This window comes from Panthera onca, chromosome A1 (assembly GCF_046562875.1).
Source record: "Panthera onca isolate mPanOnc1 chromosome A1, mPanOnc1 haplotype 2, whole genome shotgun sequence".
NCBI lineage: Eukaryota > Metazoa > Chordata > Mammalia > Carnivora > Felidae > Panthera > Panthera onca.
The window spans coordinates 62,380,017-62,404,587 of record NC_138339.1 but is presented as its reverse complement, the minus strand read 5'-3'; the positions used below and the strand labels follow the sequence as shown (position 1 = coordinate 62,404,587).

General features: G+C 50.6%; 1 protein-coding gene across 2 annotated transcripts in view; it reads left to right on the top strand.

Annotated features, from left to right (window-relative positions):
* Positions 1-355: 355 nt before the first annotated feature.
* The window catches only part of SH3PXD2B (SH3 and PX domains 2B), a 105,265-nt gene continuing 81,049 nt past the window's right edge, over positions 356-24,571 (top strand). The window contains exon 1 of one of the 2 annotated variants that reach the window (XM_081796372.1): positions 356-585. In XM_081796372.1, coding sequence (XP_081652498.1) covers positions 511-585 — 75 coding nt within the window. In that variant the 5' untranslated portion in view covers positions 356-510. The remainder of the gene's footprint in view (positions 586-24,571) is intronic. The other variant, XM_078446863.2, reaches the window with a different exon arrangement.

Sequence of the window (24,571 nt, the reverse complement as noted above, 5' to 3'; positions counted from 1 at the left end):
ACTGAACCCGGAGAGGAGAAGCAACTCGCCCAAGGCCACAGAATAGACAGCGGCAGAGTCGGAATTTGAACCCGGGAGCCAGGCCCTCAGATCCGGCGCTGGACCGCGACTCCCGAGCGAGCGCGTGCGGGAATGAGCCAGCGAGTGACTGGACGGCGGGTGCCCGCCCGTCCCCTCCCCCGGCCGCCGGGGCACGGCGCCGGGACAAAGGCGCGGCGGAGGCCGGACGTGGGCCAGCCGGGTCCGCGCGCCGGGGGCGGGAGCGGGGCCGGGCCCTTTAAGGGGGGCGGGGCGGCGGCGCGGGGGGCGGGCCGGGGGCGGGCCGGGGGCGGGCGGCGGCGGCGGCCGGCCGGGCCCGAGGGCGCGCGGAGCGAAGGGCGGCGGCGGCGGCGGCGGCTCGTGCTCGGCCCGGGCTCCGGAGAGCGCTCGGCACACCGCTCGCAGCCCGCGGCGGCGCGCCCCCCGCACCCGCGCCCCCCGCACCCGCGCTCGGCCCCGCGGAGGACGGCCATGCCGCCGCGGCGCAGCATCGTGGAGGTGAAGGTGCTGGACGTGCAGAAGCGGCGGGTGCCCAACAAGCATTATGTGAGTGCCGCGCGGTCCCCACGCCCCCTCGAGCCCGTGCCCCGCCGGGGGCGACCGAGAGCCCCCCGGCTCTGAAAACTTCCGAACCGTCTGCTCTCTCCCCACCCTCTCCTTCTTTCCCCTCCTCGGCCCTGCTGCTTCGAGCCCGGGTCTCTCCAGCTCCTCCCCCTCCCCCTCCTCTCTTTTGCCCTGTTCTCCTCCCCTCCTTCCCGTTCTCCCGCCTCGCCCCTCCGCCGCTCGTCTCCCCCTTAACTGTCTTCTCCTCGGCCCCCCACTCCGTCCTGCCCATCTGTGGAAAAGTCTGGCCCAGGCAGTGTAGGGGACAGAGAGACAGAAAGAGGGGGAGGGGGAAAGAGAGAGACACAGATAGAAGCTCCTGTTCTCGGGCCGCCCGCCCTGTTCCTCCTTGTCCAGAGGCACTCAGACCCGCAGTGTCTTAGCCACAGGTAGCCCCTCTAGGGACCGCCAAGTTTGGCTCCGTCCTTTTGGAGCAGCCAGCCAGCCTAAGCGATCTCTGAGAATGGATCCTTTGAGTGCCTGCACCGTGAAGAGGTTTAAAAAAAAAAAAAAAAAAAGTCTCTGCCCTTTTTCTCCAGTAACTTCTGTTAAAAAATGTGCGAAAGTTTTCTCCTGGTACCTCCCTCTGTAAAATGAGAATCTTGTTTAGAGCTAGTGAGGACTTGAGAAAATGGGCCAGTAACCTCATTGTGCAGATGGGAAGGCTGAGGCTCCAAGAAGCTGCAGGTTCTAGAACATGGAGCTGCATTCAGGCCTTCCCTGCCTCTGGAACGTGTGCCAGGGCAGGCGGTGACCCCCACATGGGAAATGGATTCTGCAGCAATCTAGGAGCTGAATCTGGGTTCAGGGGCCATGGGATCACCTCAGAGGTTTTGGGTGGAGGTATAATGGGTCTGTGGGGTGTTGGGCCCAGGTGAGGCCTTGGGGAGGCCTCCCTTACTGGAGGGAAGGGGGCTCTGGTGTCTCTGGTGGTGAGAAGGGGGCAGTGGCAGCGCCTAGCTGCAGAGAAGTTAACCAGGAAGGAAAAAAGCAAGAGGGAGGGAAAAAATCCTAACAAAGAAGTGTAGAACAATGAATAGCAAAGGGCGTTGGCTGGCTAAATTCAGCTCCTTGGCCTCCCTGCAAGTCTTCTCTGGATCTGTTTTCTTAAGAGGCTCATTCTTACAGAGCAGATCTATATGCCCTCCGTGAATAGCTTATAAAATCCTGAAAGGAGATAGCCGGAATCCACTCTGCACTCTCCACGAGAAAGGGTGTGCTGTGTGAGTCCGTATTGTTATTGGCTGGGCAGCCAGTTATTCAGCCCTTAGCCAGGCTGTGGGAAGCAATTTCCTGGACCTGTGGCATCCTTAAATAGAGTGAAGTTTCCCTTGATTCCAGAGCTGAGCTAAATTGTCTTTTTTTTCTTCTTCTTCTTTTTTTTTTTTTTTTTTTTGTCAACTGTTTCAAATACTGCCAAATCGTGGTTTCTTGTTTGAGCTTGTTGAGTGTGTAACTGAGTTGCCTTTTTGGTATGAAGACAGTTTTCACCAACATGGCAACAAAAGGAAGTCTAAAATTCTCCATGCTGCCTCCCACCCAATCTGTGAGCTGGCAAAACCAGAATAGATACAGTCACCACGAAGTGGGCATCATCATCCACTAACCCTCTCCTCTCCGCTCCCGGTGCACACCACATGAGGCAGAGGTTCTTGAGCCCATTTGACGGATGAGGAAACTAAGGCTCAGAAAGGTGAGGTCTTCTGCCTGAGGTCACAGTCACAGGCAGAGCAAGGATGTCAATCCACGTCTGTTGGACATCAAAAGGTGGTGTTTCACCTGACCACTACATCACTTTCTAGATCCCATACCTTCATAGTTTCCTGAAGCAAAGTCCCCTTAAGAACCAAGAAGTCTGCCATCATTTGTGATCATCCTGCGGCTTTTCATTCCCTGCTTAGTCGGATCCATATCCGCCAGCTGTTTGAAGGTTCGGCAGCTTTAGGGGGCATCTTGCTTGCTTTTCCATCCCTTTTTTCGGGGTCCTTTGAGACAAATTACAATATGGATTTGGGTTCACATCGTGGCCTCAACTTGATAGCTGTGCGGCTTCTGAGCCTCAGTTTTCTCATCTGTACCTGGGGGGTGATGGTGCCCACTTCCTCGGGGGAGGGACCACGTGACAGCAGGGCTGGCTTGCCATCATTGTTAGAAGCCTGCCTCCCTGCTCCATGGTGTCCATGTCACCCTGATTGGGAGTGTGCCGAGGTCACATGTGGAGGGATTTCACCAAAAACTTGTTTTTCTGCATGTGGGGTTAGTCACTCTTGTGACTCAAGGGGGCCCCCTCCCTTGGATCCAGCCTTTTGGGTTCGTCAGATGACATGGGGCAATGGGTTGAACTGAAGGCTGAGTTATCTACAGGAACAGGGCAGATTTAATGCCATGATGGCAGGGGACCTGAACCCACCAGAAACTGCCAGTGCCTCCCCCTCCTGTTCTCAAAACACACCCACCCCACCACTCTGGAAGAGTGTGGAGGCACCTATTGGCATAGGCCTAGACTCTCATCCCATTTGGTACCCTCCTTTCAGAACCTGGCCCAGCCACCCTGGAGGGAAAGCATGAGAAGGGAAGTTGGACAGTCCTGAGCTCTGCTGTGTGACCTTAGGCTGCTCAGTTTCTCTCTCTGAGCTCCAGCTTCTGTAATCTGCAAGCTGTAAATACTGCTGCTTCCCCCTAGGACCGAATTTCTCACCTCAACCCTGTTGCCACGTTGAGCCAGATCATTCTTGTTGCCAAGGGCTGTCCTGAGCACTGTAGAATGTTTAGAATCCTCTCTGGCTTCTATCCACTAGGTGCCAGTGGCATCCCCCTCCCAAATTGTGACAACCAAAAATGTCCCAGGACATGTCTCCCATGATTCCCCCCAACCCCCTGCCCCAACCATTGTGTTAGAATATACATATCAGTTATGGAGAGTTCCGTTAGCCATGCCCCGTAATTTTCCACCCCCTCCTCCCCATTTGCAGCTACCTTGCCTACCACCTGTTCATCCCTCAGTTGCTTTGGAAGGAACAGGTAACAGGGACTGTAGATGTCATAGAGAAACTGCATCTGAGCTCAGGGCTGGGCCCCCTGTTCCACCTGAAAAGGCAGATCTCCATGATCAGGGTGACATCCTGTCTCTGCCCAGCCCCCGCCTCCTTCGCTTTTGGGCACAGACATCATCAGTGGGCCCAGGGGCAGAGCCACAGGTCAGGAGGTCTGGAGAATGCAGGGGCAGAAGCTCCCGGGGCCTCTGAGAGCCTAACAGTTGGAGAGGGGGTTTTGTTGGTGATAATATTGGTAATAAGGATAGGATTATTTGGAGAGTCTCTCCCGGAGCCACCACCCTCTGTCAGAGGCAGGGAGAGATAAAGGCTTAGAGAGCTGCTCCATTTTTGTGCGGCCACCTTTCCTGCCCCGGAACCCAGGGCTTTCTGAATGAATGGAAAGGGGGCTTTCAAGCGCGATACCCTGGGGAGACCCTTCCCGGCTAGGTTGTCTTCTTTCTGACTTGAGGGGAGGAGGAAGTGCTCCCTGTACGTTTTGCAGGTTTTATTTGGATCACCCCATTTCCTGCACTGGAGCGGGATGTGTAGAAGCCTTAGGTTCAGAAGACAGTGCTGTCTGCAGGAGCTAGGAGATGCTGGCTTGCCTAATCGAGATCTTGAGATGTTAAGAGGAGCAAGATGGTAGTAGTCGTTACAACAGCAGTAATCACAACAGCTGAAATATGATCAGTCGTGGTGGGTCAGGCACTGGATTAAGCTCTCTATATAATTAGTCATCATAACAGTCCTTTAAAATAGGTACTCTTGGGGACGCCAGGATGTCTCCGTTGGTGGAGCATCCGACTCTTCATCTCAGGGTCATGAGTTCAAGCCCCACATTGGGCATGGAGCATATTTAAAAACTAATAATAATACAATAGGTACTTTTTCATTATATTAATCTACTGTTTGAAATATACGAATACAGAAAGTATCTATCCACCATCCAGCTCTGTCAGAACTTCATATCTTGCCATATTTCAGATCTTTAATTTTGTTCGTTGAGAAATAAAACATGGCAGATGCAAAGCCCCTCGTGTACCCTCCCCAGCTCACGCCAACCCCCTCCCCCACCCAAATGAACCAGTGTCCTGCATTTGGTGTTTGATGTTTGTCATTCCCATTCGCTTAAAAAAAAAAAAATAGAACATTCGGTCTATTAGATAGGATTTTTTTTCTCCAGCAGCTTTATTGAGGTATAATTTACATGCCATAAAATTCACTCATTTTAAGCGTATGTTTGCTGATTATTTTAGTAAATTTACAGAGCTGTGAGACCACCACTACAATCCAGTTTTTTAACATTTGCATCAACCCCAAAAAGATCCCTTGGACTGGTCTGCAGTCAGTCCCCTTCCCACCCCAGCCCTTATGCCCCTTTTAATGTTTTTTACCTTTTTAACTGCCCCAAATCTTGCATTGAGTATTTTAAAACTACATAAAAACATCGCCCTTTCAAGATCTATGCTGACACACGTGGCCCCAGTTTCATTTTAACTACTATTTAATATTCCACTTGAGGGGCACCTGGTGGCTCAGCCGGTTAAGCATCCGACTTTGGCTCAGGTCACGATCTCGTGGTTTGTGGGTTCGAGCCCCGCATCGGGCTCTGTGCTGACAGCTGAGAGCCTGGAGCCCGCTTCTGATTCTGCCACTCCCCCTCTCGCGCTCTGTCTCTCTCTGCCTCTCAAAAATAAATAAATGTACTAAAAAATTTTTTTTAATATTCCATTTGAATATACCACTATTTATTCTAGCTCCTGGTGGGGTCTTTTGGGGTGTCCCCAGCAGTTCAGATCTGTGTGGCTGCTTCCTGCACGTGGTGGAGTTGCTGGGTCAAGGGGTTTGTGCACTTTCAGCCTTTACGTTTAGATGCCCCCAGAGCAGTGTCTGTGCATCCCTTTGCTGCGTGTCCTAGCTAACACCCCAAATTGTCAGCCTTTTTAGTTTTTGCCAAGCTGCTGGGTGCAGAATAGTATCCGATGGTTGGTGTGTGTTTGGATTTTTCCCTGCTTGCTGGTAAGGTTGAGCATCTTTTCACACCTTTGTCGGCCATTTGAGTGTCCTCTTCTGTGAATTGCCTGTTTTATCTTTTGCTCCTTTCTCAGTATATCGAGTTATTTGTCTTCTGTTAATTGGTACGATTTATTTATTACAGTCAAGATCCTAATCCTTCAGGTAGTTATTACATTAAGGGTTCCCATTCTCCCCTTGAGATTGGAAGGGAGGGCGTGCACCTAACTAAGGTCACACAGCGAGGAGTGGCAGCATGGGGATTGAGCCAGATATGTACGTGCTCTAGGAGAGGTGGCAACTGTGTGATCCCAGCCCTAAGCCAAGTGATGTCGGGTGTGTCACCTGGCTTCTGGACCCCAGTTTCTCCACCCTGCCCTTCCCCCCATCTCACTGCTCCCTCAGCCTGGATTGATGCAGCTCAGGCGGCCGCCAGCCCTAAACATTCTCACCCCAGGAAGCTCTGGGTTGATTGTGCCCCTGGAGTGATGGGGTGGCAGACCCTGTGCCACCAGTCTTGAAACCTTTCTCCCTTTGCCAGGCCCCTAGAGCCCAGGGGTCACTATTCGGAGCTGCTGATCACGCCCTTCTTAGGTATTACTGGCAATCTCAGCTCAGCCTGTAGGAAGCCTCTGGGTGGTGAGCTTGGTGGTCTGGAACAAATTGTGAATCTGCATTAGCTGCATTCAGTTTCCAGCTACTAGTTACCTGGCACCCCCTTTTTTGCAGAAACATGCAGGACAGGGCAGTGAACTTGAGTGGAAAGAACTTGGGTGTTAGAGATGAACATGGCCTTGGCTGACTCCGCCCCTAGCCTTAGTTTCTGCATCTGTAGAATGAGTACAGTGTCGTCCTCCTAAGACTGTTGTGTGCTGTTTTTGATAACATATGGACTCTATCTACACTCCATGCCTTCTGCCGGGAGAGATAAATGCCAGTGGCTAGCACATTTCTTTCATTATGAAAAGACCAAGGTTTTTTGTTTTTTTTTTTTTAATGTTTGTTTATATTGGGGGACGGGGCGGGGGAGAGACAGAGGGAGACAGGGGATCCGAAGCAGGCTCTGTGCTGACAGCAGACAGCCTGATGTCGGGCTGGAATTCACCAACCACGAGATGACCTAAGCTGGAGTCAGTCACTTAACCAACTGAGCCACCCAGGCACCCCAAGAAGACCTAGCTTTGAGTCCTCTCCAAGCACTTCTGGGTTAGATGAGCTCTCTGAGGGTATGTAAAAAGGGAGCCGGAGTTGTAATAGTCCTTACCTAAAGTGTGGGCAGTTATGAAGATTCACTCGTGTCACACAATATTCAGTCTGATGCATCATGTGTAAGAGGCACTTAATCAATCATAGTAGTCATGAAAAATAATATTGACAGTAATAATGGCCATGATCCAAATCTGTGCCTCTTTCCTACCTGCTGCTGTGAGGCCAGGCTACAGGTTCTCCATGCTCTTTCATTCAAGAGGCATTTCTAGGGTGCCAACCCCAGGCTGGACACCCTACGGCTGCTGGCATAGGCCCTTGAGCAAGGCTGAGCCTTCCTATCTACTCGGTAGGTGGGTTCTTGTCGTGCGCCCTATGTGGGTCACAAAGAAGTAGACATTAAGACCCCTCAGGTCGGCTTTTTTTTTGTTTTTAAATTAATTTATTTATTTTGAGAGAGAGACAGAAAGCAAGAGCAGGGAAGGAGAGAGAGAGAGAGAGAGAGAGAGGGAGAAAGAGAAAGAGAATCCCAATCAGGCTCTGCACTGTCAAACACAGAGCCCCACGCGGGGCTCAAACTCACGAACCGCAAGATCATGACCTGAGTACAAACCAAGAGTCGACACTGCACGGAGTGAGCCACCGAGGCACCCCTAGGTAGGCTTTTGTTTTCAATGGCTGTTGCTTTCTTCTGATTGAAAAATAATGGACCTTATCAGTTGCATTGCCCCATCCTGCTCTGTCTGGCCCACAGATGCAAGGAGCTAGATAGGGCATCTCAGCAGGAGATATCAGCCTGCTGATTATACTCTGGGCTCCTGCAGCTGTCTCAAGATCAAGGCAGGTGGGGCTCTCATATCTTCAGATTATTTACATGTCACTTTAGTTCAGACTTTGAACCTGTGTCATTCCGTGCTTCTGGTGAGCAGAGAAAGTACACCAGAAAGCCTGCGTTCAAGTCCCTGCTCTGCCACCTACCAGCAGTGTGACTTCAGACAAATGTCTTACCCTTTCTGCACCTCAGTAAAATGGGAATAATAACAGTTCCAATATCATAGGGCGGATGTGAGGATTAAACAAGCCTAGCATCTCATAACTATGAGCTTTATTGGGAACATACAAACATAGTATCATTTATGATAGTAAAAAGTTGGTATCCACTTAAACGCCCGTGGCATGCTAGGATATCATCAAGATGGTAAAAATATATTCTGTCTTCTGTCATGGGAATATTAAATAGTAAAAGCTGGTTGCAAAACAACATGCTCAGGCTGATTCCCACCTGATTACGAATGAAGGATGAAAATATGTGTCTGTATAAGCACAGAAATATAGCTGATAAAATGTCACTTTTTTTTTTTTTTTTTTTTTGCTCGTCTGTGCTTTTCTGTTTTCCAAATGTTCTGCAGTGAACACATATTCCTGTTTTTAGTGAAAATAAAAAATACAGCAAATGCTCATTTTAAAAAAGAAGCAGTGCCGGGGCGCCTGGGTGGCTCCGTCGGTTGGGCATCCAACTTCGGCTCAGGTCATGATCTTGCAGCTCGTGAGGTCGAGCCCCACGTCGGGTTCTGTGCTGAGGGCTCAGAGCCTGGAGCCTGCTTCAGAGTCTGTGTCTCCCTCTCTCTCTGCCCCAACCCACTCGCATTCTGTCTCTCTCAAAAATAAATAAACATTAAAAAAAAGGTTTTTTTAAAAGAAGCAGTGCCAAACTGTGGGTGGCTCCAGCCGGGTTCCCACATCCTGCTGCCCCATCCTGTCCCGAAGCAATGGGGTTCTCCCGGCTCCTCAGAGAGCCTGTCCTCCCAAGGTAGGCGCCAGCCTCCAAGACTCTTCCCGCTCTCCTGCTGCAGAGGGAGGTCTCTGGATGTGGCTTTCCAGTGCGAGAGCCCAAGAAATGGAAAGAAATGAGTTTAAAATACCTCGAGGGAAGGCCTGAGCAGACGCTTTTCTAGTTAAAATGCTGTTTGCTCTGCAGGTCCAGGCCCTCCTCCCATATCGCCTGCAGCTCAGGAGGGTTGGAAAGAATTGCAGGCCTGAGTTCTATGGTCTGCACCGAGGTCACAGGGCACAAGAAAGTTCATCCAGATTAGAGAGATGCCCTGCACCCCCCTCCCTGGGTGTTCATTCATTCGCTTTTAGCCCACCCCAAGGCGCATGGGGGTCAGCACGAAGTACAGTTATCACACTGCCAGAAAAGTACCAGGGGACCGCACCATTCGTTGTACTGAACATCTAGGACACTGCTATCCTCATTGCAAATGATGAGTGCTTTTTTCCTGGAGGGAGGGCTGTGGTAGGGAGAATAGTCTTGCTTTGCGTGACTCAGTTTTTTCCTTCCCCTTGGGGATGAAAGCCAGCCGTGGGCCACTGCAGCTGCAAGAAAGGGGGCCATTGGCTGAGGGTCCTCTCAGCCTGGTGGATACAAGCAGTGAGTCATGGGCACCCATCCCTAGCTCAAGGAGAGAAGTCGACGCTTGTTAAGAAGGCCACGTGGCCGGAGGGTTGTGAGTGTGGCTTCTGCCCTCAGAGACTGAGTTCTAGTCTGAATCTGCCATTCACTCACTGTTGGCCTTGAGCCTTCTCCTCTGGGAATGGGTGGCTTTGGTGGCTTTGCAAATTAAGTGAGCTTTTGCGCAGAATGCCTGAGGACAGTACTGCTGGGACAGTTGTCCTTGGAGCTTCCTGGCCTGGGGTAATGCCCAGACACTGGGGCCCTGTGGTTCCTTCCCCAGAGCCCTTGTCAGCAGGGTTAGCCAGACCCTGGCTAGAGCTGGCATTGCTGCCCCCTGCCACGACATGGGAACTGGCTGTAATTGAGTCAGGAGGCTCGGTGTCTCGTAGTGGGCCAGTGGGCAGGGGCTTGTGTGGCTCACTCCTCTGGGACTCTCCCAGGAGCCCACAGGCCCAAGCTTTGTCACACATCCATCGTTCCTCCTCCCCCTTCTCCAAACTGCAGGGTGTTTTCCTCCCATACTTGCTGGCCTGGATGCAAGCCTGCAGGTGGGCAGAGAGCCCAAGCGCAGGGCCCTCTTGAGGTGGTGAAGGGAGGAGGGACTATTGGTGCATCTATTGTGTGCAGGTGGACAGAGCTCTCCTGCCTGCTTCTCTGCAGGCCTATCCCAGGCCATCCTCAGGCATCCTTAGGGTTGCCAGATTTACCAACTTTAACAGGATGACCTGTTAAATTTGAATTTTAGATAAACATGCGATATTTGGGACATACTGACACTACGGAATTAATCATTTTTTATTTGAAATTCAAGTTTTACCAGGCATCCTGTACTTTGTCTGGCCGTTCCACCAGAACCACCACTTTCAAAAAGAAACAACAACCAAGAGACCTTTGCACTTTGTAGTCGACCATGTTTCTTGAGAATTCACTGAACAAATATAAATCCTTACAGGAGCTGGGCACTTTGACATGCAGGGATGATATACAGATAAACAAACCAGGAATTCAGACTTCAAGGAGGTCAGTGTTCTGAGAGAGACAGGTAGACAGGGTGTTTCGGAGCTAGTCTGGAACTTGGGGAGTAGGCACTTGGGTTCTGGGGAAGTTGGACTTGGACGAGGCGGCATGGCAGAGGTGATCCAAGGCCGATCACAGAGCCGGGGAGGGATTCCACAAGTGGAGAAAGGGAGGGGAATTTCAGGCAGAGAACAGGAAGGCGAAGAAATGGAAACCCCAGCATAAAGTGTGTTTGAGAAAAGCAGGAGAGCTTTGAGTGACAGAGATGCAGCGTGCCTGGCAGGTGCAGGCCAGAAGGACCTGGGGGCTCCTGAGTGGGCCAGCAACCACAAAAGAATACAAAGCATGGACGCCACGCTCAAGAAGGCCATGGCCCCAGTATACACGGGCTGGGGGCCAGGGGTCGGCACCAGAGGTGTCCAAAAGGAAGTCACTGGAGTAGTCAGGAAGCTGGTAGTCAGGGCCCCTCCTGCTGGCTGGGTGGTTAGAAAGGCCTTTCACAGGAGAATGGAGGGGGCAGAACACAGATAAAAAGTGGGAGGATCTTGGAGAAAGAAAGCACCTGTCCACAGAAGGGCTGTGTGCAGTGAAGATGAAGTCAGGGTGGGAGGGACGGGAGGGACGGGAGGGAAATATTAGAGGGGACTGTGGGAGTCCAGCTCCAGGAAGAGAGAATCTGATTGGTCAAGCCCAAGATCACCTGGCCGTCCTTTGGCCCAGCAAGGGCCAGATATTGGAATAGATACTCCCCCTAAATTGCAAGCAGTGGGAGAGACAGTCATTGTAGGAGATTCAGGGTACTGTTGCTGAAGAAGGAGCTGGTGGAAACCATTGATGCCGGCCACGTGGGTACTATTATTAGCCCATTTCACAAGTGTGGAAACTGAGGCTTGGAAAGGTGGAATAATTTACCCAGGATTGCACTCAGCTCTATGTGCATCATTGACCACAAATGAGAGTATAGTCTCTCTCCCCAGACATGAAGGGAAACATTGCCTTAAAGCACATAAGGATAATATTTTCTAGTCTGCTTAATTAAGCAGAATTGCATGGACCCCCTGCCCACTGCATTGGCAAAGACAGCTAGAAACCCACACAGTGGCGTCACCATTTCCTCCTCCCCAGCCAAGGTGTGAATCAGCAGCCTTTGGCTTCGGGCCAGCCTTGGCTGCCAGTCCCTTGCACAGATGTGGGTTTATTGTCTGCCCTGGCCAAGCCTGGCCCCAGGCCGGAGAGAGGCTAAGATAGCCAGGCAGCCTTTGTCCCCATGGAGGTCACCGTCTGTTGGGAATGCATCACCACTGCACTGGGGCCCTGATGGGGCATAGCATGGAGCTGTGGTGACAGGGAGGGGTCTGAGGCCTGGGCTGCCTATTCTTCACTGGGACAGAGAGGTTTGCTCTGGAGGGGGAAAGCCAACTGGCAGAGGAATCCTCAACACAGGTAGAATTCAGAGGGTCCTGAACTTGGAAGGGGGAAAGTTCATCTCTATTTCCATTAGCCTCCGGCCATAACTTAGCATTGCCTTTCTTTGTGAACGAAGGCAGCAGCCCTCGGTGATGTTAGTAATACCTGGGACTTTGTCGCCAGAGGTAGTGTCGTATCACTTTATAGTTATTGCATGGATCCCAAAGATCATTCATTTATCGTCTGCTGGTAGTAAGTAGATCATTCACTACTGCTAGATTTCGTTAATAAGGGGGTACCTGTATTCGCCGTTTTGGTTTTTGAAACCCTTTCAATATATATAATTCAGTGTAATCCGTTTTCATTTGAAATCCTTTGTGCTTTATTTTATTAATGCTAGATCATTCTGAGAAGTGGTCCATGGGTTGCGTGAGGTTGCCAACGGGGTCCTAAGCTCAAAAAAAAAAAAAAAAAAAGATGAAAAACTTCTGGGTAGAAGTTTCCAACTTTGGGTTTGGAAGCCAGATGGCATGGGTTCGACCCAGCTCTGCTGGCTCCCGGCTGTGTGAGCTGGAGTAAGCGTCTTAACTTCTCTGTGCCTCACTTTTTTCATCTGTAAAATGAGAATAAGAATGGCACCTACTGTGGGTTGTTTCACATAAAGGGTTTAGAGCAGTACCTGGCTGTGAAAGGGCTGGGTAGTTACCTGTTAGTATTGTCTTAGCATCATCATTATCACCATTACTTTCCAGACAAGCAACGCAGCTGATATGACTCGGGTGGTCTGGAATGATCGCACGTTGAGAAGCATCCTCTAAATGGACTAGCCCGGGATGCACCCCCTGAGATTTAAAGCAGTTTTCCTGGATGATTTATATACTCGGATATTCAGCGGTGTGGTAATTAAAGCAATGTCGAAAATAGCCTAGATGTTTGTCGTTGGAAATGTGATTAGATAAATGATAGATGGCCTTCGGTGGACTATTAAGGGTTCTTTAAACATGGTTTGTTCAAAGAATTTTTAACGAGATGAGGAAATGCTCACCATATAATGCAAGTGAAAAAGACAAATTGTATATACAATGTGATCTTCATTTCTTGAGTACTTCCGAAAAGAGTCTGGGGAAGAAATATGCCCAAAACAGCATTTCTGGTGGTGGAAACACGGACAGTTTTAAGACCTCAGACTTTGCTGTCAGGGCTTGTTCCCAGCTGGATTGCACAAGTGACTTGACCTCCCGAGGCCTTACTTCCTCCACTACAGAATGGAAACAGCGATACAATGCAGCCTCATAGGAAGTACATCTAGGCTGTTAGTCGTTGTGAAGAATTATATTGTTTTATATTGCATTATATTTTTGTGTGTTATCGCACGTTTCCCTGGAGGGGAGAGGACAGTGTAGTATGGCAGAGGTGGGAAGGAGAGAGGGAGAGGAGGGGACCCTGCTTCCCTTGCTCCCCCTTTTCCTGTCTCATGGACTTGTGTATGAACCATGAGAAGCTGGCAGAAAATTCCACACAGGAGCTCGAATTGAGGCTGGGAGGAATATTCTCTGCCAGATGAGCCCAGCAGGATATGGGGACAGGGGTGGCCAAGGATACTCACAGAACTTGACCCTTAGGAATCACTACGGTTTTTGCAGGAAAAAAGGCTCCTTGTCTGTACAAAGCTTGAAACCCACTTCTGTAGCCCCCCCCCCCCCTTTATCTGGTGCAAGAATCCCTCTCTCCTTATGACACCTCTACTAGGTGGCTGTCCTCAGGGTCTGAGAGCTCAGTCCTTCCACATTCTCATCTAGTTGTTTTCTCCTCCATGTCCCCAAGCCCAGTGGGACAAGATAAGGCCAGACTTAGGGGTAGGGGGCAGTTGTTTAGGGAGTATTCTAGATTAGTTGGCCTCTTTCTGCCTGTCACCCAACCAGGGCACCCAGCTTTGATTCTGAGGCTCTCAATGGACAAGCACCATTGCAGTGCCCATATGTTGGGTCCAGTCATCCATTGACGTGTCTTCTCTCCCACTGGGCCTGAGTCCCTCATAGTCCAGGGCCTTACTCAGGACAGGAGCCACGTGTATTCCTTGAAGCCATAACTGCTTGGGCTCTCTCAGTCCCAAGGTCCCATGATTCTAGGGCGATGGCCGTTGACATTGTTCACCTGAGACAATCAGATTCCTCCTGACGACCTCCTTTTGCCACCAGACCAAGCCTTTTGTCATAGCTGTTAAGGCACAGGCTTTGGAGGCAGCCAGACCTGGATGCAAATCCCGGCTGTGTCATTTTCTAGTTGTGCAATTTTGGGTGGGTTACTTAACTTCAGTATCTTCTTCATTTATAAATGGAGGAGTCATCCCAGTACATGACACATAGTAAACACTCAAGAGAAAAGTAACTGTAATTCTTAGTCTATCTGGAAACAGAAGGAATCCTCTAACCCTCTGGGATGCTGTTAGGTTGAACCCTATGAAATTGTCCATTTTTTACCCAAATGGCAGTTTCACTGGGTTCAACCTAATGATATGAATTTGATTTGGGCCTAAGGAACTCACTCTGCTTGCGTGGAAGGAGATTCACTACTATACCAGACATGTTGCAGACATTATCCCATCATATGCATTACAACAACCCTGAGAGACAGGAAATACTTTTATTAGCATCTCTGTTTTACAGACGGGGAAACTGAGGCTCCTCAGTAGCTTGCTTGAGGAAGTGTTTTTAGCAGGATCAGAACCCACGTCTGTCCAACTCAGAGTCCGTGTGGTTGGCATTGTTGCTGTCTTGAGGCTGGGCTGCCTGTCCTGTGTGGTGTCATGGACGAATGCATGGAAGAGCTCCCAGCATTCTCTTGAGCCCCCTGGCCCAGCAGCTGGCAGATGTGGACCAGAGGCTCCCTGAGATGTCACCTGGGGGACCCCACATTTCTGACCCTCAGTTAGACTGTCTCCGCTTCCACAGTATTCTGCTGCAGTGCCTTTGGCCTTGGTTGGAGGACTGGAGGGTGATAAGGACTTGTGTCAGTTATCCTTCCGAACTTTGGGAGTGTTCTTCCCAAGCCCTCCTGTTCACCTGATTCAACACCTAGATCCTGGTGTCTAGACTCTGGATCCAGGCACAGTGTCCCCTCGTCCAGCCCTTGTCCACAGCCCCACTGAGGCAGAGCCAGAGTGGCCACTAGAGGCAGGAGGCCGGACAGGGAGCCCTTGCAGAAACCCAGACTGGTGACTGTGTTGGCCTGAACTAAATGAGGCCATCGGCTTTTCCAGACTCAGTTACCCCATCTATAAAATGGGGAAGACAATAGGTCCTGCCCCATAGGGGAATAAGGATTAACTGGCCTGAGCATGGCCAGTAGTAAGGAAGTGCTCCTTAAATGTGAATCTGTGTGGTTGTTTTGCTGTTTTTCATTAAGAGGGAACCCCTGAGAGACTCTAAGGAGGAAGGAAATCCAGTCAGATGCTGTGTTTTAGAAATATCCCTGTTGAGGTGAGCAGAGGGGCAGGAGGCCCTGGAGGGAGCAGCTGCTGCATCCAAAATGAGGTGGCCCAGGCCTGAGCTGAGGCTGCGTGGTGGAGGAAATAGCCAGCGAGGAGGCAGCATGAGCCAGTGGGGCGGGGAGGACCCAGGATGAGAGCTGGTTGCCAGATTCTTTGCTCTGTCTTCTCTCCTACATCTTTCCAGCCACCCTGGCCCCCATCTCCTCCTCCACTGAACTCCCTCCCAGCTTGGAAGTCCCAAGTCCATGTGACCTTGTTTTAGAAGGTGCCAGACTTCTGGGGTCTTCTGATTTCTGCAGGATCAAGAATAGCCAGGCATCTGCACACATTTCATTGCCTTGGTACCCACTAACTGTAGGTTGGGGGAGAAGTAACAACTATTCTTTATTGAGTAGCTGCCGTGTGCCTGGTGCTGTACTTAGAGCTTTGCATGCGTTGAATCAGCTGATCTTTACTGTCATCCCATGAGGGAGGCACCACTATTACCCCCATTTTACAGATGGAGAAGCAGGCTGAGATAGGACTTGCCCAGGCCCATGCAGCTAGGAAGTCACAGGGTTTGAACCCAGGCTTCGGGTGGGTCTGGCGGGGGTCACACTCTGGAGTTTTCAGACGCACCCCAAATGTACTGTGCAGCCAGGTTTGAGAACCTGTCGGGGACAGTAGGTATGTGGTTGGGGCCGTGCACTGGTTTATGAGCCCATGTAATCTGTACATTAGAGAGCGCCTACTGCTCACAGGCACTCTTTGACTTGGAATATGTGGCCTCATTTACATTTCAAAACAGAGACTTGTTGCCCAAAGTCACCTGGCTGGTAAGTGGTAAAGCAGGATTCGAGGTCGGCTCTGATGTTCTTGGGAGCCAGGGGAAATGAACATACTTACTTATGGTCCCTTTGACTCCTTTTTACCTGGTCTTCTTGGTTAGGAATGGGCATTCTGAAGTGAAATAAATCTGGGTTCACATTCTGTCATCCTCCTTCACCAGCTGCATGGCTTTGGGGCAGTGACCTAACCTCTCTGAATGTTGGTTTTCTCTGCTGTGAAATGGGGTGGATAGTAAATTTCACTCCATAGGGTTTCCTGAGAGCAGAGTGCTGGGGATTTAGTAAGTGGTCATTAGGTGTTGGTCCTCCTTTGGAAAACTCCTACTGATTCCTCGAGATCCAGAGCAGTTGGTTTTTTGGTTTTTGTGGGGTTTTTTTGTTTGTTTGTTTTTCATCTGGAAAGCCTCTCTGAAGTTCTCCCTGCACAATTAGCCCTCATCCCCTCTGTGCCCCCACAGAGTCTATAGAGTGCTTCTAGGGAGCCTGTGGCCTGTGATGTCGTCTCTCTTGAGTACCCACTATGTGCCAGGCACTGTGCCAGACCCTTTAGGTAAGAACTGAGACCCATCTGACCTTGCCTGCCTGACCACGTATCCTGGGCTTTTCCTACCATGTCACGCTGCTGGGGTTTAGATCTTGGCTGTGTCACGTGGTGGCTGTGTGACCTTGGGTAAGCTAGTTGCCCTTTCCGAGTCTCCAGATCCCACGACATAACATAAACGAAGTACTTGGCATAGCCCCCGATCAGCCCAATAAATGTGGCCCGTTTTGATTCTTTTTCATTACTTGGGCAGCTTTATCCCTACTGTCTGTGGGGATATCCCTACATACAGATGTGTTGCACATAGTGGGTGCTCACGTGGGCTTCCCAGTTCTGTCCCGTCAGCCCTGTTAACACAGGACAGGTCCCAACTTGAAATCTCTCAGCTCTGTTTCCTGCAAGGCCCCGGGCTCCTCTGAGGCCTGGCAGCCTTAGAGATCCCCACAAGCCCTAAGTGCCTGCCCTGGAGGCTTTCCTAGAAAGCCAGCCTTCAGGTTGGTTTCAGCAAGCCTGGGCTCCAGCTGCCAGCACCTCTGCTTGCCCTTGGAAAGTTCCCCATGCTGCTCTGGGCCAGATGTGTGCGAGGACGTGTGTTGGCAGCCAGAGGCCCAGGCTGGAGCTGCACACCCGGCCCAGCGAGTGTTTCCATCAGTTCCATGGCTCAGTATAGAAGAATGGAGGTAGCCTGGCCAGCCTGGAAGTGGTTCCTGCTGCCCGCCATCTGGAGAAGACTCTGGCAGTGAGGGAAAGACAGGCTCCAAGGGTGGGCAGCTCCATGTGCAGGCACACAAGGAGGGGACGGTTGACTGGGTTTCGCAGCATGACCTTCCTGACTGTTCCTTTTAACATAGCTTTACCTCGAAAAGATTTGAGTTGGCCCCAGGGGAGACGGACTGTCTGAGCCTCCAGCGCCTCATCTCTATAATGGGGTTAGCAGTGATAGTGCTGGAAGCTACCTAGAGTCGGGCCGTGTGCCAAGCACCTTGCATGCATTAGCTCCTGTAATCCTTAGCCAACCCTAAAAAAGTAGGTACTATTCTCTCCATTTTACAGATGAGAAAATGGAGGCTGGAGCCATGCATGAACTTGCAAAGTCACACAACAGCTTCCAGCTATAGAGCCGAGATTCATACCCGGTACTCTAAGGCCAGTGCCTGCCTGTTTTTTTAATGACATTAAGAAGTGATTGATGTGTGTGTGTGTGTGTGTGTGTGTGTGTGTGAGAGAGAGAGAGAGAGTGTGTGTGAGTGTGTGTGAGTGTTATTTTTAGTTTTTAGTTGTGTGCGGTAAAACTCCCTCTTTTGGTATAGCATCCTGAGTTTTTATGCATGTGCAGGTTCTCATAACTACCACCACAGACAGGATACGGAACAATTCCATCATCCCCGCCAAAGAATTCCCTCAGGCTGGCCTGGTGGGATGGGAATTTGCTCCTGTGGTGTGCTCTTTTTCTCCATCGCCTGTTCCGAGAAGCCTGGGGGGGGGTGAGAGGTGGACTTCTCTTCCCGGGTTGGGCCCCATGCCTGCATTCTCCTCTGTCACAAAGCTGGTTCTGTTTCTAGTTGAGCTGTCCATTCAGCCATTTCAAGAGCATTGTCACTCTCCAGACACAGAGAGCCTTGAGTGAGGTCACCTTGATTTATGACTGCGTGGCCCTGTCTTGGCTTTTTGTCACTTTGCCTGCCTGCCTGCCTGCCTGTCCATCCGTCTGCCTTTCACCAGATGTTTCCCAAGGGCCTAATGTCACCCAGATGGATTTGGGTGGCAAAGCCACGGTGCACCAGATGGATTTGGCCCCTGCCCCCTCAAGCCTCCTGGGGGAGAAGGGGTGACAGTCGTGCAAACAGAACGGCACACCCAGAGGAATGTATACAGAGAGAGGGCAGTCCCAGTGGCTGCGGGAACCCAGAGAATGGGGCCAGACCCAGACGTGGGGTCTTCAAAGGCTTCCTGAGCTGACCCCTGAGAAGTAAAGAGGCACTAGACAGGCAAAGGGAGAGGTGTTCCTGCCAAAGGCCATAGCATGTGCAGGGCCAGGAGGCAAGGGAGAGCCTTGCTGGGAGGAAGCCCCTAAAACCCCATAGCGTGCTGCTGTTGTCTTCCTTGACAAGGCTGAAAGCTCCAGAAGGGCGGGGGCCTCTGCCTCCTCCATAGCCAGAGCTCCAGCTCTTGGAAGGGAGCCTGGTACACAGTGGGCACTCTGTCCGTATTGGCTGAATGCATGAGCGAATGAATGAACTGAAGTGTTTGAAGCAGAGGCAAGAGACACAATTAGATTTTCACTTTAGAGAGAATGCCCCTTTGTCCCATCTCCCAGCCTCGCACTCCTCTGCCCACGGGTGGTCAGAGACCCTCAGCTCCACTGCACATTCACTGCATACCCTATGGACGAGGAGCGGTCGGAACACAGCCCTGAACCAGAGCATCTTATCTGCAGCTAACGCCACAAGCACTTGGATTTGGGCCCCATTCCAAGCATTCACTTAATTGAAAAGATTGGGAAAAAAAAAAAAAAAGAAAAAGAAAACTTGGCAGCCAGCCACCCCCAATGTGTCACTTGCTGTAGAGCCTGAGCTTGGTGATTCCTGACGCCGATGTGGGGACAGGAAAGTTCTGGCCTGGGGCCAGGACACCTGAGGCCTGGCGCTGGGAAGCTAGGAGGAGACAGGACCTCAGAGGCTGAAGGGGCCAGGATCCAATCTGAAGTCACCTGCCCTTCGCAGCTGCGTGACCTCAGGCATGCCACATCACCACTTTGGGCCTGAGTTTCCCTCCCCTGACCTAAGGGGGGGCCCCACCTTCCTGGCAGACATTTCATGAGGATTGCACACTCTGTTCATAAAGCACTTAGCACAGGCCCAGTGTTTAGCAGCACATTTCCCAACATGGTCAATAGTTTTGCCTTGGGCCCCCACTCGCCTTGGTCCTGCCTCACTGTGACACCCTGCGATCACCTCCTGGGTCTCCAGGACATCGTGACATTTGGCAGCGTTTTCCCAGGAATAGACTCAACGTACTTTCTCTGAAAAGATAAATACACGGTCTTCAGCACTTCCGGTGGTGTCGCTGCTCCGGGGTGCTGGGAATCAGACAAACTGCAGGGTGTTGCAATTCCAAAAAGAGGTTGGGAGTGCTGACCTACATAGGCCAGATGTTGGGCAGACAGCTGGGGAGAGCCGACAGATCGGAACCAGAGGGAACTCGTGGTCTCCACGGGGAGCGGCAGAATCATGTTTCCCATTAGTTAAGCCTTCGGAGCCCATCCAACTGCCTCTGCTCTCGCCCTGTCTCCTCCACCCTTTTCTCTTTCTCTCCCTGCCTGCCTCCTACCCCCCTCAGACTGGGCTCCGTGGCCCACCTTAGGCCAGCATATTGCCAGAGACTGGAGCCCGGCCAGTCATTACCAGGCTGTCCCCGGGATCCGCCAACCCAGAAACCCAATGAGTGTGGGAGCTTAATGGAAGAGGGGGTTGCACTAGCCTTTTAAAGCTGGTTTCTTACTTAAACTAGGGTCTGCGTCTCCTGGGCGCCCTTAGACATATCCCCAGGAGCCTCCTCTGCAGGAAGTGGGTTCATCTGGATCTTGAAACTGACACAGCTGCCTGATTTCAGGACTGCACGTGCTTTTGCAGTTAAGGTTGCGGCACAAGACAGCTTCTGTTATTGCTGGCTGAGCACCCGCTGCAGAAACTATGTGACTCTAAGCAGAAGCTGTAGCCCCTCGGTGAGCTGCGTAAGAGACCATTTTTCCTTCCTCCATCTGAAAGGGACTCAGCTGCTCCTCAGATCTGAAGAATGGCATTCTGGAGCAGAGCTCCTGCGTCCTCAGCACCTCCCAAGAGGAGCTCTGAGTCTGGTTCCAACCCTCCTATCTGCCCTCTATGTGACCTGGGCAAGTCGCTTTCCCTCTGTGGCCTCATAACCCCAACTGTAAAATAAGGGATGGTCTGGGGTGCCCGAGTGGCGCATTTGGTTAAGTGTCCAAATCTTGATTTCGGCTCAGGTCAGGATCTCACGGTTCATGGGAGGGATCAAGCCTCACATCAGGCTCTGTGCTATCAGTGCAGATTCTCTCCCTCTGTCTCTGCCCGCCCCTGTTCACATGCACATTCTCGCACTCTCTCTCTCAAAATAAATAAATTAATTTAAAAAATAAAAAAATAAGGGATGGTCTAGAACAGGATTTTCAAGTATTTTGAAGTCTTGGAACCCCCTGCTGTTGGCAGTGAGGACTGTGGGCAGTGGAAGAGGCCAGGCCCTATCAGAACCTTCACTGATGATTGCCTTGTGGACCCACAAGGTCTGGCAGTCGGGCCTGTAGGCTGCTGGGTTACATCCTTCTTCATATATACAAGAGCTAAAGTGGTGCTGCCTAGTGGAAACCAAGGTAGAGAGACCCAGCCACCTCCCCAGGATCCTGGGGCTCCTTACAGGCCAATTTGGCCACTGGCTTAATCACTCCTAAAGTTCTCCAGACCAGTCATTGTGCAGGAGGCCTGAGCCGGGGCAAGAGGATCCTGTATAGAAATTTGGACACTCTCGTGGAAGTGAAAGAGTCCACAGCTGGCAGGTTGCTGCACCTCTTGGCCCATCCGTATCTTCATTTGTAAAATGGAGGGGTTGATCCAGATTAGGGATGCTGAGTATGCAGCACACATCCTACAATCCCCGTGCCCATGGCAGACATTGTTAATGGATCACATAACTCTGTCTTGCTGATGTGCCTTTCTTTTTTTTAATTTTTTTTTTCAACGTTTTTTATTTATTTTTGGGACAGAGAGAGACAGAGCATGAATGGGGGAGGGGCAGAGAGAGAGGGAGACACAGAATCGGAAACAGGCTCCAGGCTCCGAGCCATCAGCCCAGAGCCTGACGCGGGGCTCAAACTCACAGACCGCGAGATCGTGACCTGGCTGAAGTCGGACGCTTAACCGACTGCGCCACCCAGGCGCCCCTGATGTGCCTTTCTTACAGCCTCTGCAGGTAAACAGCCTCAGTCCCTTCCGCACCACTGGTGCCCTCTCTTTAGATATTTTTTTTTTCCATCTCCCAGGTCATTCCAGACTGCCCACCAGCACTGTAGAGCCAGAAGAGGGCTTCCAACTTAAGAAATGTTGTGGGCTCATTGGCCTGTAAACAACGGAACTCCAAACCAAGTGAGAATGGCAGTGGGTTCCACTGAAACAGTACTGCCCTCATTCTCGAGCCTCCTTCTGGCCCCGTCACAGTGTCTGACATATCCACAAACCCCTGTGCTACATATTCTTAATTCAGTATTCTTCAGATTGACTCCATTTTTTTACTTAAATTATTTTTAAAGGTGAGGCTTTCACTGTCTACCATAAATGGAAAACTAGCACTTGCTAGAAATAGAAGGAAACTAAATAAAAAGGAAAAGGAAAAAGCCGTGTGTTCAAGTTGTTCCTGGCTAGTGTTGCCTGCCCTGAGCTGTCCCTTCTTTTCTAAGAAGAGACCAGCAAATGTTGGAGAAAGTGTTAAAAAGCCATTATTGCCAGCCTTCTGAAGGGAGGGGAATGTCAGAGACTAATTTTCCCTCTGTGGGATTCCCTGCAGCTTAGTGCTGAGATCCCGTATCAGCTAGTACCCTCTCATGTGCCCTGAGCTCCTGTGGACCTTGAGACACAGTGATCTTAGGAAAGACCGTCACTTTGGAAAGCCCTTGGACCAGACCCTCCCCACCCCACCAAATCAAAGCTCTGGCCACTCCAATCCAGATCAAAATGTAATCACTTGGCCATGACTCGTGCAGCAGCCCCACCCCTTCTAATAGTATCAGCTGGGACTTTAAGCTGGGTTCTTTGTCAACCCTAAAAACCCCACTGAATATATATGCAAATATGATGTTGGAGGGTGTTCCCCCGGGTCTCAGAGATTTTATGCACAGGGCAGAAACACCTTCTCATGTTTTCGAGAGTTCATATGATGAAAGCAAGCGTCTGAGATCAGAGCACTCCTGAGGCAGGGTGACAGCTGCTTCATATCATGCTGCCCTGGGGCCGTAGTACTGGGGCCTTTCCAAAAGCTGCAGCCATGGCCGGTGGGTCTGCGGGGGATGGGGTGACAGTTAACTAGGCTGCTGGGAGCTACCCAGGCGCTTGGCTTGTTTCAGACCAGCCACTGCTCCTGGAGTGTTTCAGGGGCCTCTAAGCTTTGTTCTGATTTAAATCTTTATTCATGGACAGATTGGCCCCTTGGCTGTTGTCTCTTGGAAATGGGGTCTAAATTCCTGCATGCTTAATGGGGGCCCTCCAGGCACTGGGAGCCCTCACCCCCTTGGACCAGGGCTGGACCTGCCGGGTGAGGTGAGGGCAGAGGGCTTAGGGAGCACACATTGAATACCCTCCCTGGTGTCCCAGCCATAAGCTGAGATTCCAACCAACACGGGTTCCATTTCTGGAGCTTAGAAAAAAAAACAAAAACAAAAAACCCATTTGATCTTACAATGCCATAAGGTTGGATTTTTATCCCCATTTTTCAAAGAACAAAGAGGCTCAAAGAGGCTGAGGACTTAACCCAACTCACGGTAAGGTCAGGACAAAGGCCCCCTCTGCCAACTCCCAAATTCCTCCCACCCCACACTCTCACCTGTGCCATCGGCTGTGCTAGCACCCGGTAGGTGCTCTGTGATGTGGAAGGATATTCCAGAGGGATGGCCCCAGGACTGAGCCAGGGTAGTGAGAGAAGATGCTGTCCTGGGGCGCAAGGCAAGAAAGTGGGCCACAGACCCTTCTGTCTTCCTAGAATAGTGGCATCCTTTTTTCTGATTATAAAAGAAAATCTGAAAAATATGAGAAAACTTCAAGAACAGAATAAAAAAAAGTCCTACATATTCCTGCCAACCCAAGCAAACCATATATATGATATATGTATCTCACTGGCTTATACACATAACACACACACATTTATATGCCCTACAGTCAATCTGCAGTATTTGTAAATTCCATACTTGGGAATTTGCCTACTTGGTAAAATTGATTCGTAATCCAGCATCAAAACGTACCACAGTTTTGTGGTCGCTTGCAGACGGTGGGCATGTGCACAGCAGCAAAAACACACAGTGTGCGTGTTCCCAGCTGAGGTTAGACAGGACGACATTCTGCCCTCTGGTTTCAGCCCTTATACGCTAAACAAGTGTCTTTTTCATAATCTCTTTAGTGCCATTTTTTTTTTGTACTTTTGTTGATTATTTCACCTTTTTTTTTTAATGTTTATTTTTGAGAGACAGAAAGAGAGTGCAAGCGGGGGAGGGGCAGAGAGCGAGGGAGACCCAGAGTCTGAAGTAGGCTCCAGGCTCCGAGCTGTCACCACAGAGCCTGACACAGGACTCGAACCCACAAGCTGTGAGATCATGACCTGAGCTGAAGTCAGACATTTAACCAACTGAGCCACCCAGGCGCCCAGTTATTTCACATTTTAAAATGACCCCATAGTGCTAAAGCGCCGTCTAGCGTTCCTAAGCTCAGAAGGGCTGTGATGTGTCATAGCAGAGAAAATACACGTGTTAGATAAGCTTCATTTAGGCATGAGATATAGTATCACTGGCCCAGAGTTCGGTATTAATGAATTTATAATATACATTAAATAAGGTGTCTTTACACAGAAACAGCCAGGCTATATACTGACTGGTTAATGAAAACGTTGGAACCAGAACCTTCAGGATCCTAATCTTGTAGTTCCCCAGGAGCAGTGGTTCAGTATTTGCTAAATCAGTGTTCACAAAAGACTTTATAGAACATAACTACCGCAAATGATGTATATGCATGCACACACATACGTTTATATACAGTACGTATAACTTTTTCAAGATGGAGATTACATTTTTTTAGCCTGTTCTTTTTACCTAAGATAGTGCCTGAACTTTCTTCTGTACATCATAGAATTCTTTTCGTTGCATAAAAACTCTCTTCCCGCCAAAAG